The sequence below is a fragment of the Plecotus auritus genome, assembly GCF_963455305.1.
Source record: "Plecotus auritus genome assembly, chromosome: 4".
In the NCBI taxonomy this organism is placed as follows: domain Eukaryota; kingdom Metazoa; phylum Chordata; class Mammalia; order Chiroptera; family Vespertilionidae; genus Plecotus; species Plecotus auritus.
In genome coordinates, this window is record NC_137775.1 from 142,804,671 (window position 1) to 142,828,047 (window position 23,377).

The following is a 23,377-nucleotide window of genomic DNA, read 5'->3' on the forward strand; positions in this document are numbered from 1 at the left end:
AACATCGATGAGAGAGAAACATCGACCAGCTGCCTCCTGCACACCTCCTACTGGGGATGTGCCCGCAACTAAGGTACATGCCCTTGACCGGAATCGAACCTGGGACCTTTCAGTCCACAGGCCGGCGCTCTATCCACTGAGCCAAACCGGTTAGGGCAAGTTTCTGTATATTCTTTATTTCAGACAGTGTATGCTTAATTTCTGACTGGTCCTTTTCCATTTTTTTGGCGTTCTCATTAAGATCCTTAAAGGTCTCACTAAGTTCCTCAGCGTTTTTTAGAAGTTTCTTGAGTAACCTTATAAATGTGGTTCTGAACTCTATGCCGTCCATTAGTTTGCTTTCCTCCATTTCTTTCATTCGTGACATGTTTCTTTGTCTCCGCATTTTGCTGCTTCCCTGTGTGGATGGAGTGGCTTTGTGTGGTAGGTGACCTATAGGGGCCAGTAGCTCAGCCTCCCCAATCACCTGGGGTGGACACTCTTGGTGCACCCCTTTGTGGGCTGAGTGCAAAGTCTAGGTGTAGTTAAGCCTTGATTGCTGTTGGTACACTGGGAGGAATTGACCTCCAGGCCAATTGGCTGTGAGGACCCGCTGTGTCTATAATGGAAGAGCTGCTGCGCTGGAGACACGCTTATGGTGCAGGACTTGTTTCAGTGGGGCTTTGGTGCTCACTGAGTCTGCCTCTTGAATGTGTCACTTATGGATGTGAGGAGTTGAAATCTGGTGTCTCACACTGACCACTAGGTACACTGGCTTCTGGATCTCCAATGGGGTGCAGGTCAGCTACTGTCTGAGGCCACCCAGCAGGAGCTACAGCGAGAACTACAGTTTTCTCCTCTTTGCTTGGGGTTTGGAGGTTTTGGAACTGTCTGACCCGGGCTGCAAGTTTGCTAGGTTAAGCTGCGATAGGGCAGGCCATTCAAATGCTAAAGCCGCTGCTTGGAGCTTGGGTGGGTTTGTAGGTTGTGTGGGGCGGGGTCTCAGGGCATCACTAGGCTAGGGCGTGGCAGACAGCGATGGCTGCCAGTAAGCCGGCTCTGCGTCTCCAACTGCGTCCTCGCGTCCCCGCCCCAGCGCAGTAAACAATTATTCCTGCGTGCAGCTCTGCGAGCAAGCCACCCTCACTTTCCGACCTGATAGCAGACAGTCCAGCTTCTCCCTGTAGGAGTTTGAAAAAAGTAGTGCTCCCAGTCACCCGCCACCGGCCCGATTCGTGCGCCTCCGTACCTCAGCTTTTCAGCGCTTGTGCACGTCTCAATGCTCTTTTCTCTTTCCTTCTAGTTGTAGAACTTCCACTCAGCCAGCTTTCCCGTGGTTCTGGGTGATAGGCGTTTGGTCTTTTAGTTGTAGTTTTGAAATTGTTGTGCCAGGCAGCAGTTTAGGTGTTTTCTATCATTTATTGATTGATTGATTTCAGAGAGGAAGGGAAAGGGATAGATAGAAACATCAATGATGAGAGAGAATCACTGTCCAGCGGCCTCCTGCACGCCCCGTACTGGGGATGGAGCCTGAAACCCAGACCTACTGGTTCATAGGTCCGCGCTCAACCACTGAACCACGGCCAGCCTGGCTAAAACACTTTTAGTTTTCCAGACCAAATAGAAAAACCTCAGGAAAAATTTAAATCATAAAAAAAAGCCTTCCCTCTCTTCCCCAAACAGCTTTGGGAATCCTCAGACCCTCTTCCTGCCCTGGGACCTAGCTCCTGAGCAGAGCTGTGGAAGTCCTCTGTGACACGCTGTGCCCCTGAAGGACTCTGTGCCACGCAGTACCCCTGAAGGCCTCTGTGCCACGCTGTGCCCCTGAAGTCCTCTGTGCCACGCTGTGTCCCTGAAGTCCTCTGTGCCACGCTGTGTCCCTGAAGTCCTCTGTGCCAAGCTGTGTCCCTGAAGTCCTCTGTGCCACGCTGTGTCCCTGAAGTCCTATGTGCCACGCTGTGTCCCTGAAGTCCTATGTGCCACGCTGTGTCCCTGAAGTCCTCTGTGCCACGCTGTGTCCCTGAAGGCCTCTGTGCCACGCTGTGTCCCTGAAGGCCTCTGTGCCACGCTGTGTCCCTGAAGTCCTCTGTGCCACGCTGTGTCCCTGAAGGCCTCTGTGCCACGCTGTGTCCCTGAAGTCCTCTGTGCCACTCTGTGTCCCTGAAGGCCTCTGTGCCACGCTGTGTCACTGAAGTCCTCTGTGCCACTCTGTGTCCCTGAAGGCCTCTGTGCCACACTGTACCCCTGAAGTCCTCTGTGCCACGCTGTACCCCTGAAGTCCTCTGTGCCATGCTGTGTCCCTGAAGGCCTCTGTGCCACGCTGTACCCCTGAAGGCCTCTGTGCCACGCTGTGTCCCTGAATTCCTCTGTGCCACGCTGTGTCCCTGAAGGCATCTGTGCCACGCTGTGTCCCTGAAGGCCTCTGTGCCACGCTGTGTCCCTGAAGTCCTCTGTGCCACGATGTACCCCTGAAGTCCTCTGTGCCACGCTGTACCCCTGAAGTCCTCTGTGCCATGCTGTACCCCTGAAGGCCTCTGTGCCATGCTGTGTCCCTGAAGTCCTCTGTGCCAGCTATACCCCTGAAGTCCTCTGTGCCACTCTGTGCCCCTGAAGGCCTCTGTGCCATGCTGTACCCCTGAAGTCCTCTGTGCCACGCTGTACCCCTGAAGGGCTCTGTGCCACGCTCTGTCCCTGAAGTCCTCTGTGCCACGCTATACCCCTGAAGGCCTCTGTGCCACGCTGTGTCCCTGAAGTCCTCTGTGCCACGCTGTGTCCCTGAAGTCCTCTGTGCCACGCTATACCCCTGAAGGCCTCTGTGCCACGCTGTGTCCCTGAAGTCCTCTGTGCCACGCTATACCCCTGAAGGCCTCTGTGCCACGCTGTGTCCCTGAAGGCCACTGTGCCACGCTGTGCCCTGAAGTCCTCTGTGCCACGCTGTGTCCCTGAAGGCCTCTGTGCCACGCTGTGTCCCTGAAGTCCTCTGTGCCACGCTGTGTCCCTGAAGGCATCTGTGCCACGCTGTGTCCCTGAAGGCCTCTGTGCCACGCTGTGTCCCTGAAGTCCTCTGTGCCATGATGTACCCCTGAAGTCCTCTGTGCCATGCTGTACCCCTGAAGTCCTCTGTGCCACGCTGTGTCCCTGAAGGCCTCTGTGCCACGCTGTGCCCCTGAAGTCCTCTGTGCCACGCTGTGTCCCTGAAGGCCTCTGTGCCACGCTGTGTCCCTGAAGGCCTCTGTGCCACGCTGTGCCCTGAAGTCCTCTGTGCCACGCTGTGTCCCTGAAGTCTTCTGTGCCACGCTGTGTCCCTGAAGTCCTCTGTGCCACGCTGTGTCCCTGAAGGCATCTGTGCCACGCTGTGTCCCTGAAGGCCTCTGTGCCACGCTGTGTCCCTGAAGTCCTCTGTGCCACGATGTACCCCTGAAGTCCTCTGTGCCACGCTGTACCCCTGAAGTCCTCTGTGCCATGCTGTACCCCTGAAGGCCTCTGTGCCATGCTCTGTCCCTGAAGTCCTCTGTGCCAGCTATACCCCTGAAGTCCTCTGTGCCACTCTGTGCCCCTGAAGGCCTCTGTGCCACGCTGTACCCCTGAAGTCCTCTGTGCCACGCTGTACCCCTGAAGGGCTCTGTGCCACGCTCTGTCCCTGAAGTCCTCTGTGCCACGCTATACCCCTGAAGGCCTCTGTGCCACTCTGTGTCCCTGAAGTCCTCTGTGCCACGCTGTGTCCCTGAAGTCCTCTGTGCCACGCTATACCCCTGAAGGCCTCTGTGCCACGCTGTGTCCCTGAAGTCCTCTGTGCCACGCTATACCCCTGAAGGCCTCTGTGCCACGCTGTGTCCCTGAAGTCCTCTGTGCCACGCTGTGTCCCTGAAGTCCTCTGTGCCACGCTATACCCCTGAAGGCCTCTGTGCCACGCTGTGCCCTGAAGTCCTCTGTGCCACGCTGTGTCCCTGAAGGCCTCTGTGCCACGCTGTGTCCCTGAAGGCCTCTGTGCCACGCTGTGTCCCTGAAGTCCTCTGTGCCACGCTGTGTCCCTGAAGGCCTCTGTGCCACGCTGTGTCCCTGAAGGCCTCTGTGCCACGCTGTGTCCCTGAAGGCCTCTGTGCCACGCTGTGTCCCTGAAGTCCTCTGTGCCAGCTGTACCCCTGAAGGCCTCTGTGCCACGCTGTGTCCCTGAAGTCCTCTGTGCCACGCTGTGTCCCTGAAGGCCTCTGTGCCACGCTGTGTCCCTGAAGGCCTCTGTGCCACGCTGTGTCCCTGAAGGCCTCTGTGCCACGCTGTGTCCCTGAAGGCCTCTGTGCCACGCTGTGTCCCTGAAGTCCTCTGTGCCAGCTGTACCCCTGAAGGCCTCTGTGCCACGCTGTGTCCCTGAAGTCCTCTGTGCCACGCTGTGTCCCTGAAGGCCTCTGTGCCACGCTGTGTCCCTGAAGGCCTCTGTGCCACGCTGTGTCCCTGAACTCCTCTGTGCCATGCTGTGTCCCTGAAGTCCTCTGTGCTACGCTGTACCCCTCAAGGCCTCTGTGCCATGCTGTGTCCCTGAAGGCCTCTGTGCCACGCTGTACCCCTGAAGTCCTCTGTGCCACGCTGTATCCCTGAAGTCCTCTGTGCCACGCTGTGTCCCTGAAGGCCTCTGTGCCACGCTGTGCCCCTGAAGGCCTCTGTGCCACGCTGTGTCCCTGAAGTCCTCTGTGCCATGCTGTGTCCCTGAAGTCCTCTGTGCCACGCTGTGTCCCTGAAGGCCTCTGTGCCACGCTGTACCCCTGAAGTCCTCTGTGCCAGCTGTACCCCTGAAGGCCTCTGTGCCACGCTGTGTCCCTGAAGTCCTCTGTGCCACGCTGTGTCCCTGAAGGCCTCTGTGCCACGCTGTGTCCCTGAAGTCCTCTGTGCCACGCTGTGTCCCTGAAGTCCTCTGTGCCACGCTGTGCCCTGAAGTCCTCTGTGCCACGCTGTGTCCCTGAAGTCCTCTGTGCCAGCTGTACCCCTGAAGGCCTCTGTGCCACGCAGTACCCCTTAAGTCCTCTGTGCTACGCTGTGTCCCTGAAGTCCTCTGTGCCACGCTGTGTCCCTGAAGTCCTCTGTGCCACACTCTGTCCCTGAAGTCCTCTGTGCCACGCTCTGTCCCTGAAGTCCTCTGTGCCACGCTGTGTCCCTGAAGGCCTCTGTGCCACGCTGTGTCCCTGAAGGCCTCTGTGCCACGCTGTGTCCCTGAAGTCCTCTGTGCCAGCTGTACCCCTGAAGGCCTCTGTGCCACTCTGTGCCCCTGAAGGCCTCTGTGCCATGCTGTACCCCTGAAGTCCTCTGTGCCACGCTGTACCCCTGAAGGGCTCTGTGCCACGCTCTGTCCCTGAAGTCCTCTGTGCCACGCTATACCCCTGAAGGCCTCTGTGCCACGCTGTGTCCCTGAAGTCCTCTGTGCCACGCTGTGTCCCTGAAGTCCTCTGTGCCACGCTATACCCCTGAAGGCCTCTGTGCCACGCTGTGTCCCTGAAGTCCTCTGTGCCACGCTATACCCCTGAAGGCCTCTGTGCCACGCTGTGTCCCTGAAGTCCTCTGTGCCACGCTGTGTCCCTGAAGTCCTCTGTGCCACGCTATACCCCTGAAGGCCTCTGTGCCACGCTGTGTCCCTGAAGTCCTCTGTGCCACACTCTGTCCCTGAAGTCCTCTGTGCCACACTCTGTCCCTGAAGTCCTCTGTGCCACACTCTGTCCCTGAAGTCCTCTGTGCCACGCTGTACCCCTGAAGGCCTCTGGTGCCACGCTGTGTCCCTGAAGGCCTCTGTGCCACGCTGTGTCCCTGAAGGCTCTGTGCCACGCTGTACCCCTGAAGTCCTCTGTGCCACGCTGTGTCCCTGAAGTCCTCTGTGCCACGCTGTGCCCCTGAAGGCCTCTGTGCCACGCTGTGCCCCTGAAGTCCTCTGTGCCACGCTGTGTCCCTGAAGGCCTCTGTGCCACGCTGTGTCCCTGAAGGCCTCTGTGCCACGCTGTGCCCTGAAGTCCTCTGTGCCACGCTGTGTCCCTGAATGCCTCTGTGCCACGCTGTGTCCCTGAAGGCCTCTGTGCCACGCTGTGTCCCTGAAGTCCTCTGTGCCACACTGTGTCCCTGAAGGCCTCTGTGCCACGCTGTGTCCCTGAAGGCCTCTGTGCCACGCTGTGTCCCTGAAGGCCTCTGTGCCACACTGTGTCCCTGAACTCCTCTGTGCCATGCTGTGTCCCTGAAGTCCTCTGTGCCAGCTATACCCCTGAAGTCCTCTGTGCCACTCTGTGCCCCTGAAGGCCTCTGTGCCATGCTGTACCCCTGAAGTCCTCTGTGCCACGCTGTACCCCTGAAGGGCTCTGTGCCACGCTCTGTCCCTGAAGTCCTCTGTGCCACGCTATACCCCTGAAGGCCTCTGTGCCACGCTGTGTCCCTGAAGTCCTCTGTGCCACGCTGTGTCCCTGAAGTCCTCTGTGCCACGCTATACCCCTGAAGGCCTCTGTGCCACGCTGTGTCCCTGAAGTCCTCTGTGCCAAGCTATACACCTGAAGGCCTCTGTGCCACGCTGTGTCCCTGAAGTCCTCTGTGCCACGCTGTGTCCCTGAAGTCCTCTGTACCACGCTGTGTCCCTGAAGGCCTCTGTGCCACGCTGTGTCCCTGAAGGCCTCTGTGCCACGCTGTGTCCCTGAAGGCCTCTGTGCCACACTGTGTCCCTGAACTCCTCTGTGCCATGCTGTGTCCCTGAAGTCCTCTGTGCTACGCTGTACCCCTCAAGGCCTCTGTGCCACGCTGTGTCCCTGAAGGCCTCTGTGCCACGCTGTACCCCTGAAGTCCTCTGTGCCACGCTGTATCCCTGAAGTCCTCTGTGCCACGCTGTGTCCCTGAAGGCCTCTGTGCCACGCTATACCCCTGAAGGCCTCTGTGCCACGCTGTGTCCCTGAAGTCCTCTGTGCCACGCTGTGTCCCTGAAGTCCTCTGTGCCACGCTATACCCCTGAAGGCCTCTGTGCCACGCTGTGTCCCTGAAGTCCTCTGTGCCACACTCTGTCCCTGAAGTCCTCTGTGCCACACTCTGTCCCTGAAGTCCTCTGTGCCACACTCTGTCCCTGAAGTCCTCTGTGCCACACTCTGTCCCTGAAGGCCTCTGGTGCCACGCTGTGTCCCTGAAGGCCTCTGTGCCACGCTGTGTCCCTGAAGGCTCTGTGCCACGCTGTACCCCTGAAGTCCTCTGTGCCACGCTGTGTCCCTGAAGTCCTCTGTGCCACGCTGTGCCCCTGAAGGCCTCTGTGACACGCTGTGCCCCTGAAGTCCTCTGTGCCACGCTGTGTCCCTGAAGGCCTCTGTGCCACGCTGTGTCCCTGAAGGCCTCTGTGCCACGCTGTGCCCTGAAGTCCTCTGTGCCACGCTGTGTCCCTGAAGGCCTCTGTGCCACGCTGTGTCCCTGAAGTCCTCTGTGCCACGCTGTGTCCCTGAAGGCATCTGTGCCACGCTGTGTCCCTGAAGGCCTCTGTGCCACGCTGTGTCCCTGAAGTCCTCTGTGCCATGATGTACCCCTGAAGTCCTCTGTGCCATGCTGTACCCCTGAAGTCCTCTGTGCCACGCTGTGTTCCTGAAGGCCTCTGTGCCACGCTGTGCCCCTGAAGTCCTCTGTGCCACGCTGTGTCCCTGAAGGCCTCTGTGCCACGCTGTGTCCCTGAAGGCCTCTGTGCCACGCTGTGCCCTGAAGTCCTCTGTGCCACGCTGTGTCCCTGAAGTCTTCTGTGCCACGCTGTGTCCCTGAAGTCCTCTGTGCCACGCTGTGTCCCTGAAATCATCTGTGCCACGCTGTGTCCCTGAAGGCCTCTGTGCCACGCTGTGTCCCTGAAGTCCTCTGTGCCACGATGTACCCCTGAAGTCCTCTGTGCCACGCTGTACCCCTGAAGTCCTCTGTGCCATGCTGTACCCCTGAAGGCCTCTGTGCCATGCTCTGTCCCTGAAGTCCTCTGTGCCAGCTATACCCCTGAAGTCCTCTGTGCCACTCTGTGCCCCTGAAGGCCTCTGTGCCATGCTGTACCCCTGAAGTCCTCTGTGCCACGCTGTACCCCTGAAGGGCTCTGTGCCACGCTCTGTCCCTGAAGTCCTCTGTGCCACGCTATACCCCTGAAGGCCTCTGTGCCACGCTGTGTCCCTGAAGTCCTCTGTGCCACGCTGTGTCCCTGAAGTCCTCTGTGCCACGCTATACCCCTGAAGGCCTCTGTGCCACGCTGTGTCCCTGAAGTCCTCTGTGCCACGCTATACCCCTGAAGGCCTCTGTGCCACGCTGTGTCCCTGAAGTCCTCTGTGCCACGCTGTGTCCCTGAAGTCCTCTGTGCCACGCTATACCCCTGAAGGCCTCTGTGCCACGCTGTGCCCTGAAGTCCTCTGTGCCACGCTGTGTCCCTGAAGGCCTCTGTGCCACGCTGTGTCCCTGAAGGCCTCTGTGCCACGCTGTGTCCCTGAAGTCCTCTGTGCCACACTGTGTCCCTGAAGGCCTCTGTGCCACGCTGTGTCCCTGAAGGCCTCTGTGCCACGCTGTGTCCCTGAAGGCCTCTGTGCCACGCTGTGTCCCTGAAGTCCTCTGTGCCAGCTGTACCCCTGAAGGCCTCTGTGCCACGCTGTGTCCCTGAAGTCCTCTGTGCCACGCTGTGTCCCTGAAGGCCTCTGTGCCACGCTGTGTCCCTGAAGGCCTCTGTGCCACGCTGTGTCCCTGAAGGCCTCTGTGCCACGCTGTGTCCCTGAAGGCCTCTGTGCCACGCTGTGTCCCTGAAGTCCTCTGTGCCAGCTGTACCCCTGAAGGCCTCTGTGCCACGCTGTGTCCCTGAAGTCCTCTGTGCCACGCTGTGTCCCTGAAGGCCTCTGTGCCACGCTGTGTCCCTGAAGTCCTCTGTGCCATGCTGTGTCCCTGAAGTCCTCTGTGCCACGCAGTACCCCTGAAGTCCTCTGTGCCACGCTGTGTCCCTGAAGTCCTCTGTGCCAGCTGTACCCCTGAAGGCCTCTGTGCCACGCAGTACCCCTTAAGTCCTCTGTGCTACGCTGTGTCCCTGAAGTCCTCTGTGCCACGCTCTGTCCCTGAAGTCCTCTGTGCCACGCAGTGTCCCTGAAGGCCTCTGTGCCACGCTGTGTCCCTGAAGGCCTCTGTGCCACGCTGTGTCCCTGAAGGCCTCTGTGCCACACTGTGTCCCTGAACTCCTCTGTGCCATGCTGTGTCCCTGAAGTCCTCTGTGCTACGCTGTACCCCTCAAGGCCTCTGTGCCATGCTGTGTCCCTGAAGGCCTCTGTGCCACGCTGTACCCCTGAAGTCCTCTGTGCCACGCTGTATCCCTGAAGTCCTCTGTGCCACGCTGTGTCCCTGAAGGCCTCTGTGCCACGCTGTGCCCCTGAAGGCCTCTGTGCCACGCTGTGTCCCTGAAGTCCTCTGTGCCATGCTGTGTCCCTGAAGTCCTCTGTGCCACGCTGTGTCCCTGAAGGCCTCTGTGCCACGCTGTGTCCCTGAAGTCCTCTGTGCCAGCTGTACCCCTGAAGGCCTCTGTGCCACGCTGTGTCCCTGAAGTCCTCTGTGCCACGCTGTGTCCCTGAAGGCCTCTGTGCCACGCTGTGTCCCTGAAGTCCTCTGTGCCATGCTGTGTCCCTGAAGTCCTCTGTGCCACGCAGTACCCCTGAAGTCCTCTGTGCCACGCTGTGTCCCTGAAGTCCTCTGTGCCAGCTGTACCCCTGAAGGCCTCTGTGCCATGCAGTACCCCTTAAGTCCTCTGTGCTACGCTGTGTCCCTGAAGTCCTCTGTGCCACGCTGTGTCCCTGAAGTCCTCTGTGCCACACTCTGTCCCTGAAGTCCTCTGTGCCACGCTCTGTCCCTGAAGTCCTCTGTGCCACGCTGTGTCCCTGAAGGCCTCTGTGCCACGCTGTGTCCCTGAAGGCCTCTGTGCCACGCTGTGTCCCTGAAGGCCTCTGTGCCATGCTGTGGACCAAAAAGGGGCCACATACTAAACCTGACAAGCTTAGCAAAGGCCTGCTCCGTGTGCCTTACAAACTAAGACCTAAAGTAACCACACAGGATGGTCTGAAATTAAAACTTTCTAACAAAAGCTAGTCATGGCAAGATTGACCTTTGTCAGGGTAGATACCCTGACAAAGGTCAATCTTTACCTTAACTGAGCCTGTCTATTGCCTTTTTTCATCTGTGAAATGCCAGGGTGCCCTGGCTAGATGGTTCAGTTGGTTGGAGCATCATCCCATGCACCAAAAAAGGTTTCGGGTTCAATTTGCGGTCAGGACACATATTTAGGTCTGGAATTGATCCTTGGTTGGGGCGAGTATGGGAGGCAACGGATCTCTTTCCCTCTCTCCAACTTCCTCTTTCTCTAAAAATTAAAAGATAAATAAACAAACAAACAAAAACATATCCTTGAGTGAGGATTAAAAAGAAAAGGAAAAGAAATGCCAGGGTAATTTATTTTTTTCTAGACCCCTCACTGCAGAGACCACAAAACCCTTCTTACGGGAAGCAACCGATCGATATTTCTCTTTCTCCCTTCCTCCCTTTCTAAAAAATCAATAAGAACCATATCTTCAGGCGAGGATTAAAAAAAAAAAAAAAAAGAAAGAAATGAGAAATGTCAGGGTAATTTCCTTTTTTTCTGGACCCCTCTCTGCACCAAAGATCACAAAACCCCTTGTGATTTGCTATAGTGTTAACTGCTAACTATCCTATAACCACAAATGTAAAAGAAGTGTCTATTTATTTTACTTTTTACCCAATCCCAGAGACTTCCCCACTTTGCTTTCTCCCACCTCCCTAACCTATCATGTCCAGTTACATGGATTTCATGTCACCCCCTATGCCTCCTCCTTTGATTGTAACGTATAAAATAAGGTGCAAAATGGTCATTCTCTGGAGCATTTTCTCAACATGTTAAGATTTTGCTTTCTGGCAATTGTCAGTTTGGCTCAAATACACTCATAAAAAAATTCTCTACAGGTTTAAACATTTCTTAGGTTGACAATGCCCAGTTTTCCCTTGCATGTCAGCCATCATCTGGGATCTTCACAGCTCTGGCTCCAGGCTGGGCTTGCAGCAAGAGAAAATCCACCACTAATTCAGACCCTGAGGCATTTTGAGTAAACCACTCAATATGGGCCCTACTGTGGAAAACCAGAGTTAATCACTGAATATAAAGTGAAATATGCTGTATGCAGTATAAATTTTTATTTTCTACCTTTTCTGCATTTCCCACTCATTTTATCATCTTTGTCCAACAAGCCCACAAACTCATCTGTTTACATTGGGCATCAATTCTTATTTTCTAAGATCACAACTTACCAATATTTTATAATTCTTAATATATTGGTCTGACGAATCCCTGATGAGCTCCTAGTGTAAATCAAAAATAATTTTAGCCTGTAATCTATAATAATAAAAGCGTAATGTGCTAATTAGACTGGACAGCCGAACGACCTTCTGGATGTCCTTCTGACATCCTTCTTGATGAAGCTGGGGCTGCGAGGGCCAAGCCCCTTGCACGAATTTCGTGCATCGGGCCTCTAGTAAAGAATAAAAGGTAGTTATTTAAGCAAAAAGGAGCTTCAGCCTAGAGACACAGACTAAGGTAATAACCCAAACTCTTCCACCAAGACAAAGAATCCATTTTTGTTTTTATTATTTATTTATTTTTTTTTTTTAATCTGTTTTTTTCTTCTTTTTTTTTTTAATATATTTTATTGATATTTCACAGAGAGGAAGGGAGAAGAATAGAGAGCTAGAAACATCGATGAGAGAGAAACATCGATCAGCTGCCTCCTGCACACCTCCCACTGGGGATGTGCCCGCAACCAAGGTACATGCCCTTGACCGGAATCGAACCCGGGACCTTTCAGTCCGCAGGCCGACACTCTATCCACTGAGCCAAACCGGTTTCGGCTCCATTTTTGTTTTTAATCCTCACCCGAGGATATGTTTTTTTATTGATTTGAGAGAGAGAAACATTGATGAGTTGCCTCTCATACACACCCTGATCGGGGATCAAACCTGCAACCCAGGTATGTGCCCTGACCGGGAATGAAACCCATAACCTTTTGGTGTATGGGATGATGCTCCAACCGAGGCACCCGACCAAGGTAATTAAGGCTGTTTTGTATTGTTTTTTTTCTTTAATTTCAGAGAGGGAGAGGGAGAGAAACATCAATGATGAGAATGAATCATTGATTGGCTGCCTCCTGCATGCCTACTGGGGATTGAGCCTGCAACCCGGGCATTTGCCCTTGATTGGAATTGAACCCAGGACCCGTTAGTCCGCAGGCCAATGCTCTATCCACTGAGCCAAACCAGCTAGGTCATGAAGACTGTTTTCATAGTGAAAGTTCCCACTCAGGTTCTCAATTAGGTCCTTCTTATGTGAGGTATCAAAACTGTGCAGTTGATAGGACAGGGCAGGTCTCAGTCCGTTGGTAGAAGATGATACCAGGGTTTCCCTTCAGAGGTTGACTCAGGTGGTGCAAACAAGCAGGGAATAGTGCGGGACACTGAGAGTTCAGTTTGAGGTTCTCCCTGGTACACAGCATTTGTGAGGAGCCCATCCGCAAATGGCCGCCAGGCTCTTATTTAAAAAATTTGGGCCCTCGGTTGACAATGGGGAGCCCATCTCAGCAGATAAATTCCTTCTCGGGGTTCACATCAAATGAATCTTTCTTCTTAGGGTCCATACTAGAGATCCTCTTAATGCCTTCAGCACTCATTTGCAAATTGTCTGTTACATTGCATTACTTCAACAAGGAATTTCACAATGAACAATGCCATATATTGATTTGATCCCTTGTTGCTTCAAAGCAATACTCCTAACCTGGCCCCAAATTCCAGGGCTGCATCTTAGTTGGAAACATATCAGTTTTTAAAGTGGCCCCACCCAGGTATGTAAAACTTGCGAGGGAAATTATTAGTAGAGGGAGACCAAAAATGTTACCAAGCCCCTTCCTCCTCAAAGCCAACCCTGTTCAGACAATGCTGAGCTCCCTGTTCTGTGAATTCCCCTTAATGCATCTGTTCATGCAATAAACGTGTGTTGAGCACCTTTGTGCAAAGTCCCTGCTCTCAGAGCTGGGGAGTCTGGATACGATTAAGACATGGTTCCTGCCTTCAAAAAGCATCATGTGCTGTTGACTGTACCTTGTCAATCTTGTCCATCTCTCCTGTCCATTGTGCTGGCTTGCGCCCTAACCACTGAGCATACTGGCCAGAGCACTGAGATGCCTTTAATGTGTAATTTTTTTATTTCTATGTATTCCGTTTTGTTTTGTGTACATGCATTTTTTATTTTACATAAATGGTATTGTTATATATCTCAAATTTTCCACTCAGCATTGTATGTTTAAGATCAACCCATGACTACATGTATACTGAAGCCAATATTTCCAACTGCTACCCAGTACTCCCTGGTGCACCTGCCTCTTCTACCTACTGCCTTCCAACAACTGACACGCAGACTGTCTGCAGCCCTCAGTGTCCACCAACAGGGTCCCACACACGCCCTCTTCTCGTCTGCAAATCTAGGTTTAAGTCAGCCCTCTGTCGCTGCTCCAGGTCAGGCATCTCCTCCACCTTGCTCCTAGGAGGGTCTTCTTGACAATTGGAGAAAAACACCCAACATGAGCATATTTTTTTGCCAGTAGCAAGTTTTATTCTAAGCAACTGCCAAGTCATCAAAGGGGACACTCACACAGGACCCAGGAGCCCACTCCCAAACAGCAGTGCGGCAGGCATTCAACACTCCTGGGAGACACAAGCACCTGCGTGCTTTTTCTCCATCATCTCTGGAACAGAACTAATTGGGAAAGTGTGTCATCTGAACAACCTCAAGGAACAATTGGTCTAACAGGAACAAACTCAAATACAAGCTGATACAAGCTGAACAACCTTAAGTAACAAAGGAGTCGTCTACCCTGTGAGGCTGCGGAACGCAGCAAGGACGCAGATGGAAGAGGAAGTGAGCTGTGGTGAGAAACCCAAGAGCCGAACTCTTGAGAGGAAGCAGCTCCGTACTCTCAGCTCCTTTCCCAGACTCCTCATTCTCAATGGGGGGCTTTGGGGTCTACTCCCACTGCTCTCTCCCTCTTGGTCCTTTTGATTCAGTGAGCCCTATCGGAGAGTGCTAAGTCCCCTCACAATAGGGAGCCCGCGCTATGCACCCTGACCACTGGCCTAAATGTGGGTGGGCTAAAGAAGGCCCAGAAACTATTCCCTCCCAGATGGCAGCAGTCCCCATGTTAGGAACAACTTTTACAACTTGGGAAGTTTAAAAAACAAGTGTCAGGCTGTATTTTCTTCAAATCAGCTAATATCTAATTCCAAAAAGGTTCTTCAGAGCAAGGTGAGCAGTTCATTTAAATTACTTCTACTTGTTATTAACAAGGAGACTACAACCGAAGAGGAAACAGAGGGTTATGCTTCCAGAGCTCTTCTGCACACCTGCTCATTCCTTTGGCCCGACTCCACCCGTGGGAAGACCTGAAACGCTGGGACAGACCCTCAAACCAACCCCAGTGCACAAGCATCAGCATGGATGGGAAAACCCGAGACTCGAAGGTAACAAAGACACGGCAAACACAGCAGCAGGGTAGACAGCAGGGACAGGCCTGGCCCCGCCCCTCCTCCACACAGTTCTGAGGACTTGGGCTCGGCCTGCTGCTTGGCCAAAGTTAGGCAAATCAAAATGACACCCCCAAGGAAGAAGTCAGTCCCTGACTCTGCACAGTGTCTCTTCGGGGGACCAATGCCAGCCCCCTCAGCCCCCCCGGACAGGCGGGGGGCTGGCACCCTTAGAGCAGGCCATTGGGCCTGCCTGGCTCCGAGGCCAGCGCGCCACGCTCCCGCTGGTGGATCTTCTGGTGCTGCAGGAGGTGCTGCTTCTGCACGAAGCTCCGCTCACACTCAGGGCAGGTGTAGGGCCGCTCGCCCGTGTGGATGCGCTGGTGCCGCACCAGATCTGATGGGTGGCTGAAGCTCTTGCCACAGTAACCACAGATGAGGCAACTCCGGCTTTTCCTCCAGGGGATGTGGCCAGGCAGGGCAACCAGGCTGTTGGGCGAGAACCTCTCCTGGACACGCTGGCCACCACTGGGCCCCTCCTGCAAGTGGCAGCGCTGGTGGTTCACCAGGTTCACCTTGCTGCTGAAGCTCCTCATGCACACATCACACTGATGCTGCTTTCCCTTCTTGGACGGGGGCTTCAGCAGTGGCCTGGACCTAAGACTCTCCTCTGGCTCTGAGGTGGTGGAAGACTCCCATGATGGGTGGGCCCGCAGATAGGCCAGCTGCTGCTCACAGCGGAAGCTGAGCTCGCACTCAGGACAATCGTAGGGGCCAAAATCTTCCCTATTCAGCTTCAGGGCCGGGTTACATTCCGGAGCCAATTGCACTGGCCTATTAGATTTCTGCTTCGGGGGGCAGTCCAGACTTCTGTCACTGCCAGTGTCTCTGCTGCCCTCAGTGGGCTCCTCTAGATTAGCATCCCCGGCCCCTGGTTCCAAGAGGACAGAACCACTCTGAGTGTTCCAGAGCTCAGTCTGCTCCGGGCCCAGGAAAGCCGGCTCTTCCGCGGGGCCTGAGAGCTCTCCCGGAAGATCCTCAGAGCGTTCCGGCGGGTACTCTACCTCCTGCTTAATCACAACCCCTTCTGCTGCCAAAACAAAGAAAACCAACAAAAAAGATCACATTCTAGCATCTTGGGTTTCTTTGGAGCTAAACATCTCTGAATCCCAGAAGGGCTCAAATCAAAGGATCAACGGAATTAGAGACTGACTGGGTTCCAAAACCTGGAAAATGAAACCTATACTCGGGTAGAGACATGTGGGTTAAAAATCTGAATATATTCTTCTTATAGAACAATGTTATAAATGATAGTTTTTCTAAGTTTGTCCACAAATTATATTCAATCTCTGAAAAATGGCTAAACATACTGAAAAACTATACTTACTTAGGAGAGTGTTAAAGTAATAAAAATAAGCAAGATTAAAAAAACATATACAGCCCTAACTGTTTTGGCTCAGTGGATAGAGCATCGGCCTGCGGACTCAAGGGTCCCGGGTTCGATTCCAGTCAAGGGCATGTACCTTGGTTGCGGGCACATACCCGGTAGGGAGTGTGCAGGAGGCAGCTGATCGATGTTTCTCCCTCATCGATGTTTCTAACTCTCTGTCCCTCTCCCTTCCTCTCTGTAAAAAATCAATAAAATATATTTTTAAAAAAAAACAAAAACATATACACACAACTAAACCTATAGCTTAAAAGTTCATGTATCCAGCTGTTCTTCCTGAACATTCTCCCCAAATTACCTGGCTTACAAATGCTTTTCCTGTCTCCCACCCAGTCAGCTTCACTCCTGATGCTGTGAGTAACCCTATCCTCAATGCCCTGTGGGTTTTGACTAAAGTCTATTATGTACTCTCCTCTGTAGGACATAAAGAAGTCTGATATGGTCACGAATATCAAGGATTCCAAATAGCGGTAAGGAGTTCAGACACACGTAATAGGTGAGCTAATGACAATCATAAAAGAATCTAGAATAAGTAAATGCCACATGAGGCTATTGATGATCAGTGTTTGGCAGTGGGAAAGCTCACCATAGACTGCAGGGAGTGGGGAGGAGAATGGAATATTCTAGAGCCACTCACCTGGGTGGACACTACCAAGGCTTTCCTCCTCCAAGTCTCCCAGCATCTCTGTACCCAACTCCGCTTCTCCTTCTGGCTGGCCAAGGACCTCTGGGTTGGAAATGGTACAATGTGAGCCCAGGAGAGTAAATTCTCATTGCACACTAGTCATTTGCTGATGAACAAGGTGACCAATGTCAAGGAGTCAATATTAAAACTTCAAAGTACTGTTCCTGTCACTTTCCCCTAGTAGTTTGGGACAATTAGAAAATTATGGCCCATTGGAATGATGTATTCAGCTAACTGCCCCCTCGGTGCCCCTTCATTAGTCCCCTGTGGCTCAGCAGGCAGGCGCAGGAGCCCATCACTCATTCCACCAATATCACCGCGTCCTCACACGTACGTGGTTGCAAGTGTGGCTTCCTTCCAGGTATTTACTTTCCTCTGTGCTAATACATTGCAAGGAATGGCAGGCACTTATCCCCCACCTGTGACAGGTAAGGCATCGGCCACAAGCAACACATGACCCAGTGTGGTCACAGAAACCTTTCTGACCCGTTTGCTACTCTCCTGCCCACTCCACTCTGCTCCAGTCCCAGTGGCCTCCTTGACAATCCTCCATGAACCTTTCAGGTTGTAAAACATTTTGTCTACCAAACAAAATGCATTTATAATGTAATAGCTAACACTTTGCATATCAAGATCTATATCTATTAAGCAGTACTTCTAATCAACACAAAATAAACACCGAGACCACAACTGGCTCTGATTCCAGCCAAGTGCCAAAGACAATTTTTGGTTAGCCTGTACTGCCTGTCTCATCCCAGGTAACAAAGGATTATTTATCTAATAGTCTTAAGCACTGGAAATAGCATGAGGCCTGGCCAGCATGGCTCAGTGGTTGAGCGTCGACCTGTGAACCAGGAGATCACAGTTCGATTCCCAGGGTACAGGCTCGGTCCATGGTGGGGGTGTGCAGGAGGTGGCCGATCAGTGATCATCTTTCATCGTTGATGTTCCTGTCTCTCTCTCCCTCTCCTTTCCTTTCCGAAAAAAAAAAATATATTAAGGAAAAAAAAATAGCATGAGGAACCCTAGCTATGTTATATTATAAATAACGCATATTATGACCTCTTATCTATTAGTAAATATTATCAAGATCTGACTATGTGACCACAAAGAAGAAAGGCATGACACCATGACCTTTCCTAATGTCTTGGTAAATTGAGGACCCAGAGACTCCCATTTCTTAACTCAGCACAGGCCAGGAATTGTGGGATGTCTGGGGCAGAAAGTGCTGCTTACTCAGAGAGACCAGCGTCTCATAGTTGCTCATCATCACGTTTCTGTACAGCTCCTTCTGCCAGTCCTCCAGATTCTCCCACTCCTGCTCCGAGAAGCAGACTCCATCATTCTCGAGTGACCTAGGCATCTGAAAACGCAAATGTTATACAATGAGTGCTTCCTGTCTCAGCCATTAGGGAAAAGCCACCAATTTATTTATTTATTTATTTATTTATTTATTTATTTAATTAATTTATTTCAAATTTTTATTAAGGTATTATATGTGTACATATCTTACCATTTAAAGCCACCAATTTAGAATCTCAAATAAAAGGACTACCTTGGGGGCCTCCCCCGTGCTGCCCGGGGGCAGCCGCAGGACCCAGAAGTTCCTGTTCCTCAGCAGGTTCTCCATGTTCTCCATCCGCCTCTGCAGCAGCCCGTACTCCTGCAGCAGGGTCCCCAGCACGGCCCACTTGCCCTCCAGCTGGTTCCCGAACTCCACAGCCGTCTTCTCAAAGTCAGCCAGCTTCTTCTCGGCTGTCTCCATGCGTTTCTCCAGGCTCTGCAGCTGGGCGGCCTGTGACTCCATCTTCTTCTCCACGGCCTGGAGGGCAGCCATCACTGACTGGAGGGAGATCTCTTCGGTCTCTGTCTCTTGTGGGGGCGGCGAGGGAGAAGCCAAAGGAGTGGCGCGGCGCTTCCTCCTGTGCTGAAGAGCCAGACCCGGTCGGTCAGTCAGCGCCACTTCCCAACACCAAGGAGTCCAGCAGCACTTATAACTAGTACCTGGCTACTACTTTTTAATTTAAAAAGTATGTTCTTTTGTATTCTGAAACTGCAAATTATATACATATAATAAAAAGTATGGAAAAATAGAAAGGAGAGAAGGAGGGAAGGAGGGAAGGAGGGAAGGAGGGAAGGAGGATTATGTAAAATATGTTGTTAGAATATTGGTGTATTTCCTATAAGTTTTTTTTCATCTTTTTTTGGTCAATGAAATTGAAATCATAGTGTACATATGTTTTCTTACCTGTGTTTCATACATAGCATATTTTCTAAGAATTTTCTGTGTCAGGATTCATTTTTTAAACCAATTTCTCTCTGATATTTTGGGCTATTTGTGATGTTTTGCTGTGATGATATTATTTACATCTACTTCTGACTCCACATTCCTGCCAGACTTCATAATTGATCATGTTCCCTTTGCTGAAACCTTTCAGCAACTCCTTAAGGTTCCTTAGCAGGACCTACAAGACTTAACTCATTCATCTGTGCACCCTAGCAGCTAGTATAAATGAATAAATTCTTCATAATCATTCAGTGAAATGATCTAAGTCCTCTGACATTCTTCTTATACTTCTCATTTTTATGGTCTGTCTTTGGCAAGAGGAAAATCCCTGTGGCTGAAGCTCAACATGACTAAGACCAATACTTGGGGAGTCCTCTTGAAGCTTTCCTCTTAGCCCCGCTGTCCTACTGCAGGTTCACATTTCAGTCCTAACCCCGCAAGACTCGTCTCCTTTTATGTGGCACACTTTGTTCAAGGCTGCTTCTCTGACCACAATGAAGACACTGAGACCAAGACATTGAGAAGAAATATGTTTACAGGCCATTCAATGTCCCCTTTAGTGAACAATCTGCTAAAGTCTTACCCACTTAATTTGGGGTTATCTGACTTTTCCTTCCTGTCCCCTAGGATTTCGCTATAAATTCTGGACACTAATCTTTATCAGTTATATCTGTTGCAAATATCTTCTCTTTATTTGTACTTTTTTTTTTTTTACTCTCTTCAGTATTATTTGATCAAAAGTCCTTAACTTTAATGGAGCTGAATGTTATTATTAATACTTTTATGATTTGAACTTTTGTGTCAGTTGTAAAAAAGAAATCTAGAACCCACAATACAGTCTTCTAAATACTTCATAGTTTTGATTTTCCCGTTTAAGTATTTACCTCAACTAGTACTGATATTTGTGTACGGGGCAAGACTCAATTTTCATATGGGAAATCAACAGACCTAACATTACATAATGAAAAATCCATCATTTACCCTCTGATCTGAAATGCTATCTCTGTCATAAGTCAAGTTTTCTTACATATCAGTTTGTTTCTGGCTTCCCTATTCTGTTCTATGGGTCAATTTTTCTACCACTTTATCAATATTGCCATCTTAATGGCCATAGCTTTTTTATAATTATTGATATCTGGTAAGGAAAGTCCTACCTCCTTGTTTTACAGGAGTATATTGACTATTTTAGGCCTGTTGATATTCTACAAATTTGAAAAATTTCACAAAAAATATCTTTAGAGATTTTGTTTGGAGCTGGCTAAAATCCATAGGTAAATTTGAGAAGTGACATCTTTAGGATGAAATGTTTCAATCCATGCACATATTATACACGCTTTTTAAAGGTATTTTTGATGTCTTTCAATATTTGAGCATAGCCCTAACTGGTTTGGCTCAGTGGATAGAGCGTCGGCCTGTGGACTACAGGGTCCCAGGTTTGATTCCGGTCAAGGGCATGTACCTTGGTTGCGGGCACATCTCCAGTGGGGGGGGGGGGGGGGGGGAGGGTGGTGTGCCGGAGGCAGCTGATTGATCTTTCTCTCTTATCGATGTTTCTAACTCTCTATCCCTCTCCCTTCCTCTCTGTAAAAAAAATCAATAAAATATATTAAAAAAAATAAAAAATATTTGAGCATATTTCCCAGATACCTGTTCCAATCCTCAAATCCCAAAATTTAGAGGCTTAAGACAACCACATCTATCTTGCTCGTGAATCTGCAATTAAATGAGGGTTTGGCAGGGAGCTTGTGTCTGTCACCTGGAGCAAATAATAGGCAAGCAGGCACTGCGACCATCTGAGGAACCCCAAGCCACGTAGAGGGTGCATGGTGACATTCTGCTTAACAGCCCTACCCACGGTCCCAGCCTCACCCACGGTCAGCACCAGAACACACTTTCATTACTAACAGGGTTTTGTTTTTCTTTTTCCTTTTATTATTTTTTTCCTTCACCATTTATCCCTCTATGCCCTCTTCCACCTCCACTCCGCCACCCTGCAATCACCACTCTGTTGTCCGTGTCCATAAGCTCTTTTTTGCTTTTTGTTCAATCCCTCCACCACCACCCCTTTAAAAAAAATACTTTATTGATTTTTAGCAAGAGAGGAAGGGAGAGGGAGAGAGAAAATCAATGTGAGAGCGCAACATCAATCGGCTGCCTCCTGCACAGCCTCCACTGGGGATCTAGCCCGCAACCCAAGCATGTGCCCTTGACTGGCAATCGAACCTGTATCTTCCTGGTGCATGGGACACCGCTCAAGCAACTGAGCCACACCGGCCAGGGAACTAATAGGGTTTTATGCGTTCTTTTTTCTTCACCAATCTCTCTATACATCAAAATTATGTATATGGGGTAGATATATGGGAAAAATTAATCATATCCTCTCTATATGTCCTGTCTACTTTTAATAGCCACTAGAAACATGTGACTGTTTAAAGTTAAATTAATTGAAATTAAATTAAAAATGCAAGTTCCTCAGTCATATTAGCTACATTACAAGTGCTCAATAGCCACATGTACCTTGTAGCTACTGCACTGAGCAGTGCAGACAGAATATTTCCATCATCTCAGAATGTTCTTGGGAGATACTACACCCTCACTAATTGTTTCCTGCTTGATAAAATACTAAGGCAATATCAAAATCTTCGACTATGGTAGTGAATTTTCCTTGTTCTATCAACTTTCGTTTTATATATATTTGAGGCTACATAATTAGGTGCATATAACACTAGAAATGTCATATCAAGCTAGTAAATTAAGTCTTTTACCATTATAAAAACAGTATTAGTCCTCTATCTCTAGCTAAGCCAATTTCCTCCCTCCCTCCCTCTCTTCCTTTTTTTTTGGTTAATTCTCACCGGAGGATATTCTTTCCATTTGATTTTAGAAAGTGGAAGGGAGAAGGGGAAGAGAGAAGAGAAACATCAATGTGAGAGAGCCACATCAATTGGTTGCCTCCTGCACGCACCCCAATTGGGGTGGGGAATCTGCAACCCAGTACTTGCCCTTGACCAGAATCAAGCCTGCAACTCTCAGGAATGAGGATCAATGCTCTAACCACTGATCCACACCAACAAGGGCCAATTTTCTTTTGATTAGTATTAACCTGGTATATGATTTCCTATCCTTTCATATCCAGTCATTTCCACAGCTTTATCCTATATTGTATATTATAAATCAGGGGTCCTCAAACTTTTTAAACAGGGGGCCAGTTCACTGTCCCTCAGACCGTTGGAGGACAGGCAGCGGCACCCGGCTCAGGACAGGCAGCGGCACCTCGGCGGGCTGTATGTGGCCCGCAGGCCATAGTTTGAGGACGCCTGTATAGCTGAATTTCCCTCATCCTGCCCATCTTTTTCTTTTAACTAGATCATTCAGACCATTTACATTTATTCTAATTATTGATGTATATTTATTTTGTACCTTTTCTGTGTGATTTATCCCATCTTTCATCTTCATTCTTGCCTTCTTTTAGATGATTTTTTCCTTATTCTGTTATTCCCCCTCCTTTTTAAATATATTTTTATTGATTTTAGAGAGGAAGGGAGGAGAGATAAAAACATGATGAGAGAGAATCATTGATGGGCTGCCTCCTGCACATCCCCTACTGGGGACCGAGCCCACAAACCTGGGCATGTGCCCTTGACCGAAATTGAACCCGGGACCCTTCAGTCTGCAGATCAATGCTCTATCCACTGAGCCAAACCAGCTAGGGTGATTCATGTTCATTTTTGTCAGACAGCTGGAGGTTCTACTTTAAATTAAATTCTCTGCTTGCAGTTTCTTGGACCATCCAGGTCATATAATTCAGGCAATAAAACCATTTGAGAGTCATCAATTTTCAAGAGACATCTTGCACCCATCTCTCGGCACCAAGGTTTGACATATGTAACTTTCTCTGCAATCACCTTGGGGTAAGAGCTTTTAGTTCACCCTGAATATTGCCCTTTGGAGTCTCAGCTTTATGGGATTCAGGTAGGAGACTTCCTGGGGACTCTCACCTTAGGCATTGAGTTTCATCTTCTATTTTCCAGGCCCCTTGAGGTCATAAACACCACAGATGAATGTTCAGCAAAAGCCCTCCAAGTTGGTTTCAGAACTCTCCTTACCTCTTAAGAGCTCCCTCTTTCACCTGGATTTTGGGCTCCAAGTATTCTTTACTAACATACATTTCAAATATATGTGTCGTCCCCCCACCCCCCCAGCATTTTTAGTTGTTTTCATCATGGCATCTACTTGGCCACACTATCAAATGAGAGGTACAGAATCCTCATCTGAAGAGAAAATGCCTGAGAATAGGAATATGCTGAAGGACAATTTAAATACATTCTACAACGACAGATCCATAAGTCACTCAGAGTGCAGTTTTGAATTCTAGAGGATCTTTAAGGCTTCCTTTTAACAAGACCTGTTAATGACA

General features: G+C 50.6%; 1 protein-coding gene across 1 annotated transcript in view; it reads right to left on the reverse strand.

Annotated features, from left to right (window-relative positions):
* Positions 1 to 13,257: 13,257 nt before the first annotated feature.
* The window catches only part of ZNF282 (zinc finger protein 282), a 37,752-nt gene continuing 27,632 nt past the window's right edge, over positions 13,258 to 23,377 (reverse strand). Inside the window, exons 10-13 of the mRNA XM_080665178.1 lie at positions 18,229 to 18,600; positions 17,910 to 18,036; positions 16,626 to 16,715; positions 13,258 to 15,631 (exon numbers count right to left, since the gene is read on the reverse strand). Of these exons, the coding sequence (XP_080521304.1) occupies positions 14,772 to 15,631; positions 16,626 to 16,715; positions 17,910 to 18,036; positions 18,229 to 18,600 (1,449 nt within the window). The 3' untranslated portion in view covers positions 13,258 to 14,771. The remainder of the gene's footprint in view (positions 15,632 to 16,625; positions 16,716 to 17,909; positions 18,037 to 18,228; positions 18,601 to 23,377) is intronic.